We start from the raw sequence: 21958 nt of genomic DNA on the forward strand, positions 1-21958 counted from the left end.
CTTTCAAATATTATTTGGCTCCTCTTGTGTCGAATCTATAAATTTGGGTTGAATACCCTACCCTCGAAAATTGTTGCCATTCCCTATACTTGTGGGTTATCGATGTCCGACGATAAGACGACGCCTGATACGGGCACACCCACTCATACCAACGTCTGGAGGCTTTGTGGCGTCAGCACAAGACTACTTCATATAAGGCTTGAGCCCCCATTCGCAACAGAGGAGACACCAATCTCAATAGAACACTCAAAAACGCTAAAATCATCATCCAACTTCGTAGTCGTCGCCATTCCATGTCCATCTCCATCCCTTCGCTATAGCCACCACTGGTAATCGAGATACATCGCATACAACGACATTGTAAGACTATTATCATCAATCATTCATCTTCAAGTTTTATCTGCAATGTCTTTCATCTCTGATTTGTCTATGATCTGTGAGTGGTCCGCTCGGGCTATGGGCTGAGGCATAGCCTTGCAACCCCTATGTATTTATGCATGGTAATGTTGGTATTGACTTCATCACAACAGATTTGTCCCTTAAATCTTTTCGTTCTTAGGCCTCGCAGGTACCCGGGGATCCTTGAGATCGATATAGGAGGAGGTAAAGTGCAGGGATGCATGGATGACTATGTCGAAAGTCGATGCCAGTAAGGGAGTACGTTAGCTGAAAGCAATTCCCTTGCAAAATGTGAGGTCTGGTCATTAAACGCTCAGCGCGTTGGTCTAGAGAAATCCTTCATAACCGAGGTAACCTCACGCGACGGTAAGGGCCTATGGTTGGACAATAGAATCACGATGCAAGTTGATGATCAGTCGTGAGATTATTAGGACGCATCCCCCACAACATGCACGTTGGCAACACATAGTGGCATGTCTACAGGGACTGTGTTACTATATAGATGTAATCCCAAGTGTAAGTACAAAGTTGCAAGTAAGATATTAGCCCTTTCCTATTTTACTTTAGTTGTCTTCTCGGTTAGAACTGTGCGGTTTTTGATCCGGGAAAATTGAACTCTTTACGACGGCAAAAGCTTGCAAGACTCGCCTTTCGCATTAGCATTCTTTCCGTGGGTTCGATAGCCAGAGCCACATATGGGGGAAAAGACAGGGATTATCTACATCCGAAAAGGGATAAGTGGTAATTAGAAGGTAGAAGTGCAGTAGCGGCAATCTTTCATGCAGATGATGGAAGCTTTTATGGGTGTGAGTGCATTGATGATGGAAGGGATACATCACCCGCAATGTGTAGAACTCGTTGCTTGTCGAGAAGTTGTATGTTTGTGGCAGGATCTCCATGCAGGACTGCCGTAGTAGCATCAAACAATGCTCATATTGTCCGCAGTATACCCGAAGGAACCGGGGGGCAAAACACTATGCTAATAAGGTAAATTAGACATCTGAAGAATGATGATAGAGATGTCTCCTTCCATCATGACATCGAGAGGCAAACGTTGTTGTCCATAATATTGCGAAGAACTTCTTAGAACTATATAACTAGCCCAATATGTTTGGCTTTTGGAGCCCCGAGATATCAAGAAAACTCTATAATTGTTGGTTAATAAAGCTCGGGTATTCTTAAAATACAAAGGATAAGTAGTTGTGTTATGTCTCTGAGTATTATTTCTCCTAAATAACTTTTTTCAAACTTGATTGTTTCACTGATCTTTCCAACAACTTATTTTGGAACCTGAGCCGAAACATCTATTTTGAAACGGAGGGAGTATAACTTAGATCAGATTTTATAGATAACAAACTGTTTGAATTAAAAAAACCTGTTTGAAGTTTTTTTCTGAAATAGTAAGTTTAAGAGGTCAGTGAATCAGTTATAAATTCGAGATGAAGGACGGACCATGAGAGACGAACAATGCAACGAGCCGAGGGAACGAAGAGGATCAAGCAAGGCGGCCTGACCTGTCTTCAGATGTCAGCGGCCAATCCGTTCTAAACTCGGTTCCCCGGACAGTTCAGCCACAACCCCCTTCCATCCCCGGCTCGTGCGCGATCCGGACGCGCTCCGACCTCGCCGCGGGCGATGTCCTCCTCCGTCTCCGTCGCGGCGGAGTGGGACCTCCTCTCCGACCGTTTCTACCGCCGCATCACCATCTACTCCCCCCTCCCCTGGTCCTCCCCGGCCACCACCACCGCCTCCTCCTCCGGCGGCGGCAGCTCCGGGGTCAGCCGCCTCGACCTCTCGACCCACATCGTCGCCGCCGCTCCCTTCGGCGGCCCGATTGCCGCCGTCCGCGACGACTCCAAGATCGTGCAGCTCCACTCCGAGCCCTCGCGCCGTCGCCTCCTCCTCTTCTCCTCATCCGGCCACCCACTCGCCTCCTCCCCTTGGACGCCCCACCTCCCCCGCCTCCACTCGCTCGCCTTTTCCAGCTCCCTCAACCTCCTCGCCCTCCTCTCCGATGGTTCCCTCCTCCGTTTCCGCCTCCCCGATCTGAATCCCATTACTAGCTCCAGCCCCGTGCCCCTGCTGCCGCCTGCCTCAGGCGGCGTCGCCGACGCTGTTTTCTGGGGAGGCGGCGTGGCTATCCTCACCGAGGACAACCGCGTCGTGGTCACCACCGACATCGAAGTCGACGACCCGCACCCGCGGGAGCTCGCCGACCCGGGCGTTGCCGAGGACGAGCAGGTGCTGTGTATGGCCGTGGTGGAGCCACAGTTCGTCATGTCCGGGAGTCCAGAGGTTCTGCTTGCAGTTGGCGATCGGGTAGTGGCAGTTGACGAGGATGGCGTGCAGGTGCTCGGAGAGGCCCTGGAGATTGGACCCGTGCAGAAAATGGCGGTGTCACCAAACGGAAAGCTGCTTGCAGCGTTTGCACATGATGGGCGCTTGTTCGTAATCCCCACGGATTTTTCCAGGATCATATTCGAGTATGAGTGTGATGTAAGTATTGGATGTGCTGCACCGTTTGTCTGTAATCTGTATATCCAATTATGTGCTAACATTGGTGCATTCGATCATTATCTAGGCATGAATTGGCAGGAGTTATCTTTTGCACAATTATTCACTAGTATTTTTGTAATCTTGTAGTCTGCATTACCACCGGATCAAATTGCTTGGTGTGGGTTGGACAGTGTGCTCCTTTACTGGTCTGAAGTGCTTTTGATGGTTGGACCCAATGGAGATCCAGTGCAGTACAATTATGATGAACCTGTAATGCTCATTCCAGAGTGTGATGGCGTAAGAATCCTCACAAATTCAAGTATGGAATTTCTACACCGAGTTCCAGATTCTACTACATTAATTTTTGGCATTGGAAGCATGTCTCCAGCAGCATTACTGTATGATGCTAGAGATCACTACGACAAACAAAGTGCCAAGGTAATGTTCAATTCCTTTTCTTATGTAGATAATGTGCGACTATAATGGTATAGCACATCTGTCTTTTACTACCGCCATCCACTTGTTGCTAGCTTAATGTTTACATGTAGCATATAGTCACTTGAGATGATGTGCACCTTGATTCGCACCGAGATAATTACCCAAGAGATAATAGAAGAGATAATTATTTCCTCTTGCTTGGCTGTACTAAGATACTGGAATCCTTCAATGGGGTAAACTAGACTAGACTTAACATGGTTGGAGTCCAATTACAACTAGGTATCCAAGTAATCCCCAAAGGCCCAACCACTTAACTAAATCTGACCCGAGCTCTCCTAGTTCCCATAAAGTACCCCTAGTGTTTTACTCTTCCTGGACTCTCCTCCTTTCCGACTTGTCGGTAGACTGGATTCATGTCACAACATGGACTTTTAACAAATGCTACCATGCTAAGGTAAATACCAATAAGTCTAGTCTAGGTATAGTTAGAAATTTTGGCAGAATTCCCCTTTTCTTTTAATAAAGACATAGACAACAAGCAAATAAGAATATATCCATCCAACAGGACAACAAGCAAATAAGAGTAATCCGTCCACACGGGTATAACGTTCAACATGACTTCATATGAACCAACTCTGGAGGTAATTAACATATGACAAGTCTCGACACTATAGAATAAGCATCTAATAACTTATAGTGGGCATAATTAAGCAACTTGATTTGTATTAAGTCTGCATATATGTGATGGTAGTGTGTGTCCAAGCATGTCAAGGCGCTGCTCCCAGTCCCATGCATGCCGGCATGCCGGTCATGCTGCCATCACCTGTTACCTGAAAGCCAAATAAAAGACAAGAGTGAATAAAATCTAAAATACTCAGCAAGTGCAGTTTTGAGCCATACAAACAATAAACAATGTGACAATAAACTCACAGTCAGCTCGTGCAAATAGAGCCTTATCAAATAGAAGCATTTCTTTGGATGAGCATTAGGGTCATCACACTATTTCTTCACCAAGAACAGTGGACTAGTCACAAAGTAACTTACTCACTGACATCAGGTCATTAGAAAATTAGCTATGTTTGATTTACTCACTGAGATGGCTTTGTATAGAAGTTTCGAATACTCAAAATATGTGGGACCACTAGTAGATGCCCGTGCTACGCTATGTAATCAAAAACTCAAGGTGGAAACTAGTTTAATCAAACTATAGTTCAATTTATTTACTTTAATACTTTCATTTATTAATCGGCTATGGAACAAAGAATATAGCTAAAATTATTGCAAAGGGAATTAGGACAAGGATGATATCGACGTTACGCAATTCCGAGCGAGCACGAGGATGATATCGTCGGCCCTATGAAAGGTGACAATGGGTCTCCGATCCATGTTTACCCATGGGAAAATCACCTAGCGTGTGACGTGAATGGGATAATTAGTGTTTCCGCAGGAAGACTAATGAGAAAGAAGTAATCCACATTGAGTGAGACAGGTTCATGAATATTCTTCAGTTCCCATCCCTGTTCCCCATTTTTCATGATAATCCTTCTGTTTTTTTTCCTTGAGAGGAACCTATGTTTTGTTCTCTGGAAAGGGAGGAACTTGATTTTTGTGTTCTTTTAGGAAAAATTTAGTGAGAAGAGAACCTACTTAGGGTATGTTCGGTAGGCCTCCACAGCTGCAAACTCCCCAACTCCGTCGCCGCTAGCCAGCAGCCGGCTTCTCGTGTAAACTCATGGAGTGATCGATCCGTTCGGTGTGTTAGCTTCTGCCTGCGAGCTGTGTAAAAGGCTGGGCCTGGTCGGTGGCTGGCTTTATCGGGTCATGGCCTGGAAAAAGGAATAGTGGGCCGTCTAAATGGCTAGGCCTGGTCGGTGGCACACCTCATATGGCTGTTCGGTCGTGGCTGTTTCCGCGTACCGGTCCGTAACAAGTCACTTGGCGGTGGCAGCGAAGTGTAATATATGTGAACTCTCGCTTCCCTCGGTTTTTGTGGAGCTTGGTTTTCTCAACTCCACGAATCCTCCAAATTTACACTGCGTGGTTAGCCAGCTTCTCGCTTGCATGGTCGGGAGTTAGACCGTTCGTGTGCACTCCACACATGGAGTTGGGGATTTAAGAAGCTAGAGGGCTACCGAACAGACCCTTAAGCTAAGGTAGCCTACCTGTGCAAAACGAACTGACCTATTCACTCTTTTATGCTGGTCCATTTACCCTTAGTTTACATAGGTTGTCGGATATCGGGTTCCGGCAAAACCCTTAAGGTTCGAACTCTGGGGTGCGCACGAAGATCTTTTCCCTACCGATCCACGCCCCAAAACCTCGCCGCGATTCTAAGCTAGCACGATGAACAACACAAGGGACACGAGGTTTATACTGGTTCGGGCCACCGTTGTGGTGTAATACCCTAATCCAGTGTGTGGTGTGGTGGATTGCCTCTGGGGCTGATTATGAACAGTACAGAGGATGAACAGCCTCGTGAAGGGTGTTCTTGAGCTGGTGCGGTGTTCTCTTAGGGAAGGGATCCTCTCCCTTCTACTGTGGTGGCTATCTCTATATATAGAGGCATTGGTCCTCTTCCCAAATATTGAGCGGGAAGGGAGCCAACAACGGCAATTTTGAAGGGGGACAGCTAGTACAAGCTATCCTGACTAAAGTTGGTCTTCGACTGCCAAAGGCACTGGTGATGACGCCGTCTTGGGCTTCACGGTGATCTCCGTCCTGCCGCTCTGCTGGTCTTGGTCTCGTTGCACCGATATGGAAACCTTTTGCCTGATGCCTCGGTACTCCGCGCCTGCGCTTGCCCCCTTTGCACCAAAGAGGAAATGAGGACACTGCGCAGGCTGGCCCCTACTTGGCGCCCGCCTGGTGCCCGCCTGGTCTTGATCGTCATGGCTTGCGTCACGAGCACCTCGCGAGGTACTCCTTGCCTTGATCTCTCTGCCTCCTCGCGAGCCTGCCTGGTGAGGCCGCCCCTGAGGAAGCTTTGTGTCGTCCGCCCCGCGAGGCTTGGCCCCTCGCGAGGGTCTTGAACTTGGGTTGATGAAGACGGGCCGTACTTGGCCACTGCTTGAGCCACGCCGCAGGCAGGCAAGTCTAGGGACCCCCGTTCCCAGAACGCAGACAGTAGCCCTCGGGCCCAAGGCGCGCTCGGACTTGGCTTAGCAGCGAAGCCAAAGGGCAAGTGCGGAGCGCCGCGGGCCCCAACAGCCTGGGGCCTTGGTCGCCGCGTGGCGGCTGATGGGACGTGGGCGTCTCCGCTTCCCCACGCCGCCTCGGCAACTGCCTGATTTGACGAGTCCCTGCTGCATGCAAAAAGAGTCATGATTACCTGTGATCGTGGAGGCCGGCGGTTGGCCTCCTCTAGATTATAAGTACGGAGAGGCGTAAGCCCCTGTTGCCCATCTCCTCTTGCTCCGCCTGCTTCTTCTCCCTTGTTCCTCCTCTGCTCTCGACGTTTATGGCACCGATCCGCCATTTCTCAGCAGAGGAGAAAGGAAAGGCCCCCGGGGAGGGGCCTGACCCGCTCCCACCGAAGAAATGGCCGGTCTCTAGCCGCCGCGACGAAGTTGTGTGGCCGGAGATGAGGAGGCCTTGGTGCGAGCGGCCACCTCCTGGGTTCCCGCCTCCCTGTACGCCCGGGCCGAGGGCCCTGGAGAAGGAGACGCCGAGCGACGCCGCCCGCGCCGTCGGCGAGGCCGACGAGCCATGGCGGTGCGCGCCGTTGCTCTTGGAGTCCATGCCGCGGACTCTTCTCGGGAGCTGGTGCTCCACGCCGCGATGCCCCCGAGCACTTGGATCTGCTTTCCTCCCTTCTTCGCCTTTGAGATGCCGCCGAGGGGGCCTCTCGAGCTTTGGTTGCAGCACGCCGACTGCGGTACTCCGGCGACCGGAGCGGAGGTTGAAGTCGTCGCTCCGGACAAGGTCTACATGACCCGAGGCTGGGGCGAGATCGCCCGGATCTATCGAACAGGGGGTGCCCTCGTGATTCATTTCGAATACGATGGCGCCTCCTTGATGCTCTTCAAGGTCTTCGATGCAGAAGGCCGCCGGCTGGAGTGCTGCCCCAGAGGAGGCAGCCAGGACATTGATGTGGCAAGGGCTAGGCCTGCCACCCACTTCCCCAACGGCTCCTCTGGCAGCAGTGGCGATGCTTGGGAGTCCAGCGACTCTCCCGAGCTCTTCGTGACTTCGGAGACGAGCGACGACAGCTACGTGCCCCCGAGCTCGCGTCGTGCCCAGAGCAAGGCGGCTGCATCAGGCCGCCGGCGCGGCTGATCTGGATGGGGCTGGCGCCGGCCTCCCGTGGCCCACTGTTGATGATGGCGTCGGCCGCGGAGGCGCGTGTAGTTAGGGCTCCTTAGGATTCGCACCTTTTGTTCCCTGCGAGGAATTGAGGAAACACCCCGTGGGGGCATGTAAAGGGTCCGCAACGTCTTTTGTTGATATTATCCTTATTATGAAACGGTGCAAATGCACGTCCTGTTTCGGCTTGGCTCCCCCTTTCTAACCTCGCGATGACTTGGTGCTCTACGCTGACAGGTCCCGGTCCCCAGGCAGGCTTCAGCCGTCGCTGGTATGCCAGGTCGCGATGCCGTGGTCAAGGCCAGGAGGTGAGCGGCCCGAGGTCTAGTAAGAGCCCCCGAGGCGCGATGCTTAGGTCCCCTTTAGCGCTCAAGCGGCCGCCGAAAGGTGAGAAAGGAAGGCAAAGTCGCCGTCACAGATCCGCATTAAGTGGAGGTTTTGTGTCGCATCAGCTAGCTATTCCAGGGGCGAGATTTATCTCGAAAGCATGGAGTTGTTCATTCGCGAGGCGCCGGACTTGCGCGTCTGCAGCTGGGATGTAGCTGGGTTAGGCCTTCGCGAGCTTCCCCTCTCTTCCCCGCACTCTCCTTCGTGCTCTACGTCCTCAGGTCCCGGCCCTCGAGCGAGCTCAGCCGCCGCTGGTATGCCAGGTCGCGATGCTGTGGACAAGACCGGGGGGTGAGGGCTGGAGAGCCAGTAAGAGCTCCTGAGTCGCGATGCTCAGGAGCCCCCCTTTTAACGCACAAGCGGATCGCGCGGGCAAGAGAGAGAGAGAGAGAGAGTGCTCGCGATGCCTCCCGTTTTAGGCCTCAGGAAGTTCTTGTAAACCAACACGAGAAAAGCACGAGTTGCCATTACGATTGCCGGCCGGCCATTGGTTGCTCCGAGAGTGTGGTGAGGGCACTGAGGGCCTGGTGAGGTGATGCTTGCGGGGCTGCCGCGGGCCAGAGCTCGGCCACTCAGATTTATCGACGTTGCAGGGACGGACCCATGCACAAGCGTCGTGCCAGCGCGAGCGGCTCCAAAGGTAGGTGTCAATCGAGCAGGCGATTATCACAGGCAGGTTAAGCATGAAAATCAAATCAGATTAGATAGATGCAGGAAGGATACATGCCACTTGGTCAGGCCCGAGCGGCTTGGGGATGATGCAGCTCGAGGGCGCCCCCAGCAAGGTAAACTAAAGACATAAGCAAAAGGGATACATGCCGCAGGGACAAACCCATGCGACCTAGGAATGATGCAGCCCCGAGGGCGCTCCCAGCTAAAATGAACTCGAAAGATGTCACCTGGTACCATTGTAGAGGAGGTGCTGAAGATGCGTGATGAAGAGGCCGATCCTCACGAGCCCTCGGAGCCCTGAGCCTTGGGAGGCTCTGGGGGTCCAGGCGGTTCCTCGAGGACCATCTCCATCTCCGCCAGGACAGCGTGGTGCCTGGCCTCCTGAGCTGCCAGAATGCTCCGCAGATGACACTGGTGAGTGGCAGCCGCGTTTGGCAGGCCGAAAGGCATGCGAATGTAGTTGTGCGGCGGACCCTCGCAACGTCCCACGCGCGAAGGCCAGAAGCGCTCCTGAGACGCGGCTCGGCTGAGCCCTGGGTAGTCGATGCAGACGCGCAGCCCGCCATCCTCGCCTGGATGGGGAGCTACGCCGGGCAAACGGCGATCGCCGCGTATGACTCTCGATTCCTGCAGCTCCTGAGTGGTCTTGGTGATGAACTCCTGAGGGTTGGGCCTTCCTTGTCCCGTGCCTTTCTGAGGGAAACGTGTGCAAAGCACGCCTCCAAGTGGTGCCCGAGCGCCTCCCTCGTGATCTTGGCAAAGTCTGAGGCCCTCCAGAAGAGAGCCCTTGAGCCCTGCCCGAGGAGGGCGCCGGGCGCGCCTTCCTATGCGATGGAGGGAGGCGCCCCTTGCACGGGCGCAGATCCTGATGCGACACCTCCTGAGATGCCAACCTCCTGAGGCCTTGAGCTGGGCGATGTCTTCTTCTTGGGAACTGCCTCAGGAGGGTTCTCGCTCTTGCTGACTGGGTCCTCGATTGATGCAACTTGGAAGGCGCGCTCGAGGGAGCACACCGCATCTTTCTCTTCGCAGGGGACTGTGATGATTCCATCACTTCCCGGCATCTTGAGGACATTGTAACCATGGTGGGTCACCGCCATGAACTTGGCCAGGGCCGGATACTCGAGGATGGCATTGTATGGCAGGCGAATGTGGGCGACGTCGAAGTCGATGAGCTCGGTATGGTAGTTGTTGCGCTGTCCGGAAGTGACAGGTAGGCGAACCTGCCCTATCGGAGTGGTGGAGCCATCAGTAACTCCTGAGAAAGGCTTGGTTGGCTGAAGTTGATCATATGGCACTTAAAGGTTGTTGAACGTCTCGATGGACAGGACGTTGAGTCCCGAACCGCCATCGATGAGGGTCCTAGTAACTTGCACATTGCTGATGACTGGGGAACAAAGCATTGGGAGGATGCCAGCCGTAGCCGCACACTTGAGTTGATCCGCCGAGCTGAAAGTGATGGCGTACGTGGACCACCTGAGAGGGCGCGTGGCCTCGAGCTTGGGAAGGACTGCATTCACCTCGTGGGCAAACTGCTTGAAGATGCGCTGAGAGGCTGGGTCTGGGCTTCGCCCAGGATGCAAGCGATAGCACGGGGCTCCTGGAAGCCCCCAGCCCCCTCGTCCTGGTGGTGGTCGTCATTCCTTCTTGGCGGTGGTGGCAGAGGAGGAAGGCCTGCGTTGCCCTGCGGGCGATCCTCGCGAGGCTGCTCTCTCCAAGCCCCTTCGCGAGGCTGGTCCTGCCAACGATCCTCGCGAGGTCGGTCACGCCACTCTTGGCGAGGGCCTCAATCGTCCCATCGTCCTCCACCTCTTCCACCTCCTCGGCCGTAGCCCCGGTCGTTGTGCTCGGGGCGTCGACCGACACGTCCTTCTCGAACGGCCCTGAATTCCTGGCATTCGTTGGTGTTGTGGGTGTAGAGGTTGTGGTAGGCGCAGAATCGGTTGCCCTTGGACGACTCCGGCTGGTCCCTGCCGCGCTTCGTGTCTGGTTCTACTGTGAGCACGGCTGCTGCTTTGCGCTTCACGTCCTTGGCCTTGGCTTTCTTCTCTTCTAGGTCAGCAGCTGGAAGCTCGAGGAGGGAGAGGCGTCCCTCCTCAGCTCTTGCGCATTTGGTCGCCAGGTTGAACAGCTCCAGAGATGTGCACAGATCCTCGTGGATGGCGAGCTCCTCCTTCATCTTGACGTCGCGAACGCCGTCAGAGAACGCTGAGATGATGGCCTCCTCAGTCACCTTGGGGATCTTGAGGCGAGCGCTGTTGAAACGCTGAATGTACTTCTGCAGGGTCTCTCCAGGCTGCTGCTTGATGCGGCGCAGGTCACCCACGACCGGAGGACGGTCGCGAGTGCCCTGGAAGTTGACGATGAAACGGCTGCGCATCTCGTCCCAAGAGGAGATCGAGCCGGGAGGCAGGTTCAGGAGCCAGGTGCGGGCACCATCCTTGAGCGCCATGGGAAACCAGTTCGCCATGACCTTCTCGTCTTCGTTGGCCGCCTCGATGCCCAGCTTGTAGAGCTGTAGGAACTCGGCGGGGTCGGCAGTGCTGTCGTAGCGGGAAGGCAGATCTGGCTTGAACTTGCCTGGCCAGGCGACGCTGCGCAGCTCGGTGGTGAAGGTAAGGCAACCAGCCGTGGCCACCGGGGCCTTTTGCAGACGCGAGGCTTGCTCTTGATGGTTCCCGCGCGCTGCCGCCAGGGGCAGCACGGGGTCTTGACGTGCCGGTGCAGGGATGCGGTCTTGACGTGATGGAGCAGGGAGCACGCGAGCGCCTTCTTGAGGCCGAAGAATTTCTTGGCAGCTCCTTTCTTGTCGCGCGGACGCTGGACGCGATGGGTCTCGTCCAGGGGCCGCGCGCCTTGGGGCCAGGGTGCCTTCTTGGGGAGGAGGTGGTGGAGGCACTCCCTGAGCCGCATCGCCCATGCAGGACGGAGGGCGAGGCAGCGAGAGGGACGGCGCAGGAGAGCCCCCTGCGGCGCTGACGAGCTCGGTGATGCGAGCGAGCCACTCCTCGTAGGTCGTTGACGGGGCGGTAGTGCAGGAGCTCACGTGCCAGGAGCAACGCGGCCTGCGCGTCCGTGGGAGCGCGATGAGCGTGAGACGACGAACCAGTTAGGGTTAGCGACGGAGTGGCGGTGCGGCCTTCCCGCTGCACCGAGGGATGCAGCGACGATGCTTGCTGCTCGTTCCCCGCCGGGCCGGTGGCGGCGTTGGCGGCAGGCGACGGAGAACGACGAGGAGGCCCATCGACGGGAGTTGTCTGAGCGACGCGGGCGGCGAGAGCAGCCCGGCGCTTGGCGCAAGCTCGGCGAGCGTCTGCCATGGATGCGACGAAGCGATGGAACGTAGAACCGCGGAAAGAAGATTCTGGCGCACCCTACCTGGCTCATCAAATGTCGGATATCGGGTTCCGGCAAAACCCTTAAGGTTCGAACTCTGGGGTGCGCACGAAGATCTTCTCCCTACCGATCCACGCCCCAAAACCTCGCCGCGATTCTAAGCTAGCACGATGAACAACACAAGGGACACGAGGTTTATACTGATTCGGGCCACTGTTGTGGTGTAATACCCTAATCCAGTGTGTGGTGTGGTGGATTGCCTCTGGGGCTGATGATGAACAGTACAGAGGATGAACAGCCTCGTGAAGGGTGTTCTTGAGCTGGTGTGGTGTTCTCTTAGGGAAGGGATCCTTTCCCTTCTACTGTGGTGGCTATCTCTATATATAGAGGCCCTGGTCCTCTTCCCAAATATTGAGCGGGAAGGGAGCCAACAATGGCCATTTTGAAGGGGGATAGCTAGTACAAGCTATTCTGACTAAAGTTGGTCTTCGACTGCCAAAGGCACTGGTGATGACGCCGTCTTGGGCTCCACGGTGATCTCCGTCCTGCCGCTCTGTTGGTCTTGGTCTCGTTGCACCGATATGGAAACCTTTTGCCTGATGCCTCGGTACTCCGCGCCTGCGCTTGCCCCCTTTGCACCAAAGAGGAAACGAGGACACTGCGCAGGCTGGCCCCTACCTGGCGCCCGCCTGGTCTTGATCGTCATGGTTTGCGTCACGAGCACCTCGCGAGGTACTCCTTGCCTTGATCTCTCTGCCTCCTCGCGAGCCTGCTTGGTAGGCCGCCCCTGAGGAAGCCTTGTGTCGTCCGCCCCGTGAGGCTTGGCCCCTCGCGAGGGTCTTGAACTTGGGTTGATGAAGACGGGCCGTACTTGGCCACTGCTTGAGCCACGCCGCAGGCCGCAGACAGGCAAATCTCAAGACCCCCGTTCCCAGAACGCCGACATAGGTAGCTCCACATAGTCTCCCACTCTCCCTTACATAAACAGATGCCACCCGTAAACATCTGCTACCAGCACTTTGCATCTCACACTGCAACGCAACAGTGCCGCTGTTGGCTCTTCTCCTCTGACCTTCTCTTCTGCGTCTTGCTGTTTGCTGGTCCCTAGATGTTGTTGCTTCTCGACTGCTGGGGCTGTTGTCCGTTGGCATTGGATACTGCTATCTGTGCAGCCTGCCAGGGCAGGTCAGGGGTCCCTGCAGGGTCCCCGGGCAAGGAAAAATGGCACAGACGTCAGTGACCAGGCGGGTGACGGGTTAGCTTTTGCTTCACCAGGAAATGGGAAAAGGAGCAATTCCAGCTGGGGATGTCCCTCATGTGGTCTCCAGGGGTGCCATCCAGCGGATGCGTTCATGTGTCTTCATGAGATTCCAGAGACGGCAAGCGAGCACGGTGGTCTCGAGCTGCACTGCAAGACTTGAAGCATGGTAACAAGGAATTAAAATTTTAACCCAGGTTAGCAGAGATTTTACATGAGAAGAAGCATTGGAAACACAGGAGGCGAGATGACTTGGGATGGGATCCCTTGCTGCTGTTGTGCATGCAGATTTGTGTGGTCCCACTTGCCATGGCTGACGGGTGGAAGATTGTAAAGGGTGAACGGACGACCTCCAACTCGAATCATTATAAGTATATATAGGAAAGAAAAGATATGCGCAATACTACTGAATTAGAACCATTAACTCCAAAATCACCAACAATGGGCAGCCATACAAAGATGGGGATCATGATACACTTGTGCTAAACCTGACGACAACTGAAAGATTTACCTTCAGTACCAGAAGTCAAAAACCTCCCAAACCTGTAGAGCGAATTACAATTAAGAAATGATACCAAAAGAAACACAAGAACTAATAACACTTTACGACAAATCCCTCGAAATGTAACTTCCTGTCTCAAATAAACCTTGCCTATCCTCTGCTTTTTCGCTGTTATTTTCATATCTTCTAATCCACCTGTCCAAAAACAGCAAACAATACCAATTGGACATTTACCTAGAATTTCCTACACCTTTCGTGTTGTGACCAAAATTTAATTCTGAGTCCATCAACGATCAAAGCTTGATTAACGGAGAACGGCACCTATTAAAATTGTTGGTACACATGCATGCAAACCTGGATTCTTGGATTAACATGTGTGAGCGCCTGGCCAATCTAGTTTCTTGAAAAAATACATGCATGTATGGCTCCTGCCGCTGCATGAACTGTATGTATTTGCTGTAATTCCCGTACATGTTCTGTTATGTCATTGTGCTGCTGCCGCTGGCCCTTACACGCACAAATTAGGTTGGCTGGATTGTGTTCCAATGCTGAGTTCTGGAATATATGTCCACAAGTTGTGAAATGTTGCCTATGTAACTAACATGGTGATAAGTTGTGGACTCTTTTGGGAGGAATTAGCATTGGTCTTGGAAAGAGATAGTGCCAGCATTCGAATACTCTTGGTTGCGGAGTGATGTCGTGTCGATAATGTTGCCAGGTTTTTGTCGGCATTGTTTTCCTGATTGGTCCAAGCTGAATTTGGTTAATGAAGTAGTGGGTCCTCATGCTATCCTGAATTCCTGATTGCATAGCAGTATTAGATAAAGTCCAGACCATGTCATCTTGTTATTGAAACAAGGAAGTCCAGAAGAGTATCAGGGACTCTTGCGACGGAAGGGGACAAGCTCTGTCAGCAAGGAGGGTGACTATTCACCCTCACATTACCATTTGCTCTCCAACCCCAGCTCCAGACCATCTTTTTCTGGGTTCCGCCTCCCCCGCAGCCCCGCAAGTTAAACCATAGTAGGTGCATGGTCCATGTGGGGTTTACTCAGTGCACCCCTCAAATTTTGAGTTCTGCCACAAAAATGGGAACTGAAGGATATGCATTTTTTGGTCGTGGTCCCTACCTCAATACTACCTCATTCCAATGCAGATGTTGTTTTAATTAGTTGGTTTGGTTGTAATACTTGTCATTTGTTTTTTCTTTGAGGGAACACTTTCCATCAGATACTCCTAGTAATTTTTATTGAGTTATTGGTGATGGTGCTGCTACAGTGATGCCTATTCAATTAACAGGGGAAAAACACACCAAAACTAAGACTTCAATTTCGTCCTTGTTCTATGTGTTGGGAGCTGTAGCTACAAGTAATTTTAATATGGGGAGTCCTAAAGAACATAAACAATTTATATTTGACCATCCTACCTGTCATTGTTCCTGTGCAATCTTACAAATACATGGTAAGGTATCATATATTGGTCCCTGTTTATTTCACACTTTATTGGCATTTACTGAGAGTCAACATAATCGTCATTTTTATTGGAGTGCACTTTATGGCATTCAACATGTGTGACTTGTGAATTATATCTGCGCTGTTTGATATCTAAATATTATAAAAATATTGTCAACCATTTTGGAAATTGTTCTATGTCATCTCATAAATAGGTCCCCTTTCCCTTGAAAACCAAAGATGGGACATTAACGAAGATCTATACTCGCAGGCTTATGATAACTATCAGCTAATATCATCTTCCTTGCCCGAGGCGATTGAAGCATGTATTGATGCTGCTGGATATGAATTCGATGTTTCACGCCAACATACATTACTGAGAGCTGCGACTTATGGTCTAGCTTTCTGCAGGTTATTTTTTGTCTGTCTTTGGGATGCTGTTTTTACATATTTGTTTTTCCTTATTGCTAGCAGTCACATAAAGGACTGACCCAGTGTTAGAAGCTCCCACACCAGGTAGGGTCTGGGGAAGGATTATACTAGCCACGCCTTAGCCCTGCAGAGTGCAATGCAGAGAGGCCACGTCAAACCCAGGACCTCTTGGCACAAGTGGGGAGTAATTTACCACTGTGCCAGCCCTGTCCTTACTGTTGTGGAACCAGTACATATTAGTTATCACTTACTAATGCCAAGCTGAATCCATATGAACACTATATAGCCTCCATAGGTAAAACTTAATGTGAAATTAACATATACCCTCTCCATTTCATATTATAGGCCTAAAAGGCGTTTCGCTCTTGTCATGGAGATTAAGATGCATCAAGAGTAGTAAAAGGACTCCACTCACCCTCACATAAGAGCTTTGCATTAAGATTAATGTACTTCTAATATAATTCTTCCCCAGATCCTACCTGGTGTGGGAGCTTCTAGCACTGGGTCTGTCCTTTAATATGAGCATGCTAGCTGTGCGTGCAGTTCAATTGATTTCTTGGTGAAAAACCATTGTCAACCACTGCATGCATCTGCCAACTTTAATTCTATTGAGCTTTTCTTGGAGCCTTTACATCATGTGTAATGGGTGAAGAGAAGTCAATGGAGTGCAGAAAAGAGAAATAAGAGTTAATATCACATTGGTGGTTGTTGTGCGCCCTGTAAAACAAAATATAATGCTCAAATTCATACACCTAGTAAAATGAAAAGGCGAGCCTTCAATAAAGTATACCAGTATCTTGTGTTTATGTGAATAAAGTATATGCACCTTGTAAAATGCAGTAATGCACCTCTAATATAAGCCCTTAATCCCTTAGTGTATTTTTTGGAAGATATTCCCCTGTGAGCTCAGATGTATAATTCCCTAGTTTTCATTCACTGCCTCCATAGTATTTATGACATCATTAACTCCAGTATATTCTTCTTTACACTGCTGCGTGCAGATGAACCATCCAACTATATGTGCATGAATGTTGGATTGCTAGGGAACTAATTTGACTAGCATCGTTAACACTTACATTCTAATTTATAAACCATGGAAAACGCCCTGGGTAGGAGAGCTTAATAGAGGCGGTGATGCTCAATGATTTTTCTTATCTACTTCCCATCGTTCTAGGCAAAGAATGCATATGTTCGCTGATTTGAGGGTAGTTTCTTTTCCACTATAGTAAAACCTTCTCAGCCTGCTGGAGCTTAAGGTCTTCTATTGTTAAAAAAAGTTAGGCTAAGTATTTTGCTTATCGCATCATGCCCTTACATATCTGAACTTCCTGGATTTATCGACCACCTTTGATAATCCTTGCAACCAGGAGGTTGTAATAGTGTATGACATATGTTTTAACTTGGATGGTAGTATATGATGCGCAGCTGCTACTGTCACACCTCATGCATCTTGCAAGATTGGGATGTTATAGCTCGCTAGTTCTGTAATACAAAAATTAGACCATCTTATTAAATTACCACCAATGATCATTCCTTTATTTGTAACACTTTTTTAGCCACTAGTATTTATTTTTAGAGAATAATTTATTGCTGATATTTGAACTTGGTATTGATACCCAGTTGGCTTTGGCAGTCGATTTCCACACGGGCGCTTTCAAGAAATGTGCAAAATTTTACGCGTTCTAAATGCTGTTCGTGACCCTGAGATTGGAATGCCGCTTACCGTGAAGCAGTACAGAGTTTGTATCGCTTTCAGATTCCGTATTGAACATTTCCTTTATCTTTGTTAGCTTATATATTCTATGGGTCTGTTTGCCTTTTGTGTTCCTTAGCTGCTTACTGCAACTGTGCTCATTGGACGTCTGATTAATGCTAATCAGCATCTTTTGGCACTTCGCATCTCTGAGTACCTTAACCTGAATCCGGTAAGCGCCTTTTTCTTCTCCTTCGCCTTTTTCTGTTGTGATTTTTGCTCTGATATAGATAAGTACTGTGTTGACTGTTACATAATATTGTTCTTAATAACTCACCAAATGCACAGTGAAAATCCGTTGGTAAGTAATACCAGTTCCATTTGCACTTGCATCTTTTATAGGAGGTTGTGATTATGCATTGGGCATGTGAGAAGATAACAGCCTCAGCTGCAATTCCAGATGTAGTTCTTCTTGAAGGTTTGCTTGACAAGGTTTGTGTTTCTTGTAGTCAGACTTGATAATTGATGATGTTAACTGTCAATACTTATGCAATCGCAATTGCAGCTCAGGTTATGCAAAGGCATATCATATGCTGCAGTGGCAGCTCATGCAGATAAGAGCGGCCGGCGAAAGTTGGCTGCCATGCTCGTTGACCACGAGTCCCAGTCCTCGAAGCAGGCAAGTTTTCTTTTGGCTTAAAGATATGTTTTTTTTTTCTGGCTTGCGAGTAAGGTGGGCACAACATATAACTTACTAAGGTAGCAATCAGGCCTTTCAGCACTTTTTTGGCTTTGGATATTTAGGTAACAGCTTTGATGGTTCATGTAACATGTTTTCGTTATCTTCATATGTTTGCGCCATCATTCTTCTCTTCCTAAATATGAGAATATACTTCCAAATTGGAGTATGCCATATAGGTGGGACAGGAGTAAGGATCTTTTGAATTATGACACATCATACTTTTCAATGTATATGCAAGACTGTATTAGAAATAGGGCGACGCTACGCGTCAGCCCGCGTCCGCATCCGTTTGATCGGGGGTCATCCAGCCGCCCGGCCCCTTCCCCACCCTTTGCAACAGACCTCTTGTTGCAGAAACATTTGCAACAGAGTTTCTGTTGCAGAGTTTTTTTTGCAACATAGATGATGTTGCAGAATTTTTTTGTCTTAACTTTTTGCCAACGTAGGTGTTGTTGCGGAAGGACTTCTGCAACACAGACAATGTTGTAGAATTTTTGTCTTAATAACATTTTTGCAACCTGCGTGTTGTTGCGGAAGAACTTCTGCAACACAGATAATGTTACAGAAAAAACTATAAGTGGCAGAGGCACGCGTTTAGTGGTGGAGGTACTGGCCGGTTGTGCGTTAGCTGATCAAACTGGTATCCGACGGCTGCGCATGCGGCGGAAGTGTACGTGTGATCGGCCGGCTGAATCTAATATTTTCCCTTAGAAATAGGAGAAATTTGTAATTAACTATGTACGAACTAGCAACAAGAGAAAGAAAGAAATGAAATAAACAATAGCATATGCCATCCTCTCATTTTTTTAAAAATTGTGTAGATTCCTTTGTTGCTAAGCATCGATGAACAAGACAAAGCATTACAGAAGTCAATTGAGAGCGGTGATACTGATCTTGTGTACCTTGTGCTTTTCCATATCTGGCAGAAGATATCTGTAGAAAAGGTAAATTAAATCTCCCTCACTTCCTAATTACGTCCAGATAAGTCACTGCTGCTGAGAATCAATATGAGCCAACTATGAGTATGCTGTAGTTATGGGTGTGCCACCTTTGATCTTCTAACTTGTTTTTGGGAACTGGGATGAAAATGGCTTCCTTTCATCAAGTTCTTGTTGATGTTCGTTGACATTATTTTATTTTACAGAGCGCTCCTTTGGATTTTTTTGGTGTAATCAACGCAAGGCCTTTGGCTAGAGATTTGTTCATAGCATATGCAAGGTGATGCACTTGTCATGTTTCTGGTTCTTCTTTTCAATGTGTAGCTGTGTTGAACATTGTTCCATGTCTCTATTATGCACAGACACTCTAAGCATGAAGCTTTGAAGGACTTCTTTCTATCAACAGGGAGGCTCCAAGTAGGTTGCATATGTGATAACCTGTTACTATCCATTATTCTAATGTGTCATAAATACTGTTTTCCGTACTATTCAGTGAATAACTTCTTAAATAAGCACAGTGAGATATTTTTGCTTCCCGTGAACTAAGTAATCAGCTCATATATTAGTTGTTGGAAACTTGGAATACATGGCAAATTTAACATGCTAGTATCTCCTAGCATGACTTATTATTTTGCATTGCAAATCTGCTTTCCTAAACCATTGAGAGCATTCTGCAGGATGCTGGCTTCCTTTTGTTGAAGGAGTCAAGAGAATTAGAGAGGAATCCAATGGCAAGCAAGGGGTCTCCTCTCCATGGTCCACAAGTGAGGCTCGTTGAGCAGGCCCACAGGCTTTTTGCTGAGACCAAAGAACATCTTTTTGAATCCAAATCTGCTGAAGAGCATGCCAAATTGCTAAGGTATGAGATTATTTATCAGACTACCCTGCGATTTGAGGACACTATCGCCTCATTGTTTGGACAAAGTTACGCAATTTGGTTGTTAGCATCATGCAATATCCACAAATGAATTATTTCCTGATTCTTTCTTATTCAGAGTGCAGCATCAACTAGAAGTTTCCACGAAGCAAGCAATATTTGTTGGTTCTAGTGTCAGTGATACAATAAAAACTTGTATTGTAATGGGAAATGAGCGAGCTGCAGTCAAAGTGAAATCAGAGTTCAAGGTATTGTGAATGTCTTAAAAGGTAGTGCTGATGAATGTTGTAATTTTTGACTTCCTAATGCCCATTGTGCTGCTTAGGTTCCTGATAAAAGGTGGTACTGGTTGAAGTCGTGTGCTTTAGCAACAGTTGGTAATTGGGATGCTTTGGAAACATTCTCGAGAGAGAAGAGACCACCAGGAGGTAGGTTTACGTATCTGACTTGGATTTTCATAAGTAAAGTTGTACCAAAGAAATATCAAGTTCATGTTTCTTCCATGCAAATTATAATTTCCATCATAACAATATTATATGTTTTTAATATGTTATTATCCTCTCTTTTTTTTACTTGCAGGCTATAAACCATTTGTGGAAGCATGCATTGATGCCGGTCAAAAAACTGAAGCTCTCAAATATATTCCAAAATTAACAGATCCTGGTGAAAGATCTGAGGTATGATTATGTATAGCCAAAATTTACGGGTCATCTAACAAATGAGGGAGCATATAGTAAGCTTTTTGCATAGCAGAAGCTGTTGTTGCCCTTTTCAGTTACTTTTATTTTTGGTTCATCCAGCTTGCCAGATCAATGTTTTAGGTACTGGTAAGCATTAGGGAAGATACAGCTTGTTGAGGACTGGGGTGAAATTTGATGGAATAGATCAATTGGAACATGGGTAAAACAAATAGAAAGTTTAATACTGTATCAACCCTGGTTTACATGATTGGCCGGTAGAAGATCTCCTTGATAGTTTGTTTTAGAGCAATAGCATGGCCATTTTAATTTGAGCATTACATCAGCATAAAATATCTGAGACGACAGTCTACTGAACCTTGAACAGTTCAGGTTTAAATATTCAAGGAAATAGAGGGAAACAATAAATTTACTGTGCATTGTCACTTCTATATATATATGCAAATGCACATCTAATGATCTTGGTCATGGTTCTTCTACAGGCATATGCGCGTCTCAATATGACTGAGGAAGCTAAAAAGGCAGCATCAGAGGCTAACAATGGCGACGAGCTATTTGGTCGCCTAAAGAGTACTCTGGCGCAGAATACTCTTATCGACACACTACGGGATCGACTATCGTTCCAAGGAACGTACTGAGATATGTGCAAGCACAGGTCGCGATGCCTTATGTTTGTGTTCACTTTTTCGTTGTGTATGAATCTCCACTGTGAATACCCATCTGTAGAAACTGAGGATTTCCAGTGCGATGGAAAATGTGTAGAGGAGGGAGAACTGGACAAATAGGAGGTTTTGAAATGTAAATGTGCAATATCGACATGTTGGTTTCATCGATCCTGCGAACCATGAAGTTTTACTTGATGCTGTATTCTAAGTTTATATAACTAAAATTCGTGAATGGAACTATCCAAGCTGATTTCAGATAGCTCAGTGAGAGGAAACGATTCGTATCAGGCGACTGATCTAGGGGAAAGAATCGATCTCCTCGCCGGAGAGAAAAATGCTTTCTGCCCCTCTTCTCAACATGTTTATTGCCACCTTCCCACAAACATTGTTTAGCTCCTCCGCTTGCTTTGGTTTCTCCTACCCCCGAAGCCTACTCCCAACCACCATGATACCTCGTTCAGACAGAAGTCTTGATCGCAGTCAACGGGCCCTGATCTACCTCCGATGGAACTCTGGCTAGCCGGATTTGTGGCCAGCGAGCTTGAATAGACGGGCAACGCCTCCATCGTTGTACGTTGAGAGCTTGAAATCGATAATTTTTATGTTGAAATGTTCACGGAAACATGAATTCATGAAGCCGAAGCAGAAACAGAAGTTTCTCAGGGAAACTGA

The 21958-nt window shown here is 49.0% G+C and overlaps 1 protein-coding gene across 1 annotated transcript; it reads left to right on the top strand.

Annotated features, from left to right (window-relative positions):
* Nucleotides 1-1885: 1885 nt before the first annotated feature.
* LOC119276489 (protein VACUOLELESS1-like) lies at nt 1886-21534 on the top strand. The gene is made up of 15 exons (XM_037557554.1): nt 1886-2895; nt 3043-3333; nt 15513-15652; nt 17307-17412; nt 17506-17598; nt 17769-17858; nt 17932-18045; nt 18930-19052; nt 19253-19326; nt 19409-19463; nt 19724-19905; nt 20042-20171; nt 20249-20351; nt 20503-20600; nt 21104-21534. Exons 1-15 carry the CDS (start codon nt 2035-2037, stop codon nt 21257-21259), a joined length of 2616 nt encoding a protein of 871 aa, XP_037413451.1. The 5' UTR covers nt 1886-2034; the 3' UTR covers nt 21260-21534.
* Nucleotides 21535-21958: the final 424 nt, after the last annotated feature.

Source organism: Triticum dicoccoides, chromosome 3B, assembly GCF_002162155.2.
Source record: "Triticum dicoccoides isolate Atlit2015 ecotype Zavitan chromosome 3B, WEW_v2.0, whole genome shotgun sequence".
NCBI classification, from domain to species: domain Eukaryota; kingdom Viridiplantae; phylum Streptophyta; class Magnoliopsida; order Poales; family Poaceae; genus Triticum; species Triticum dicoccoides.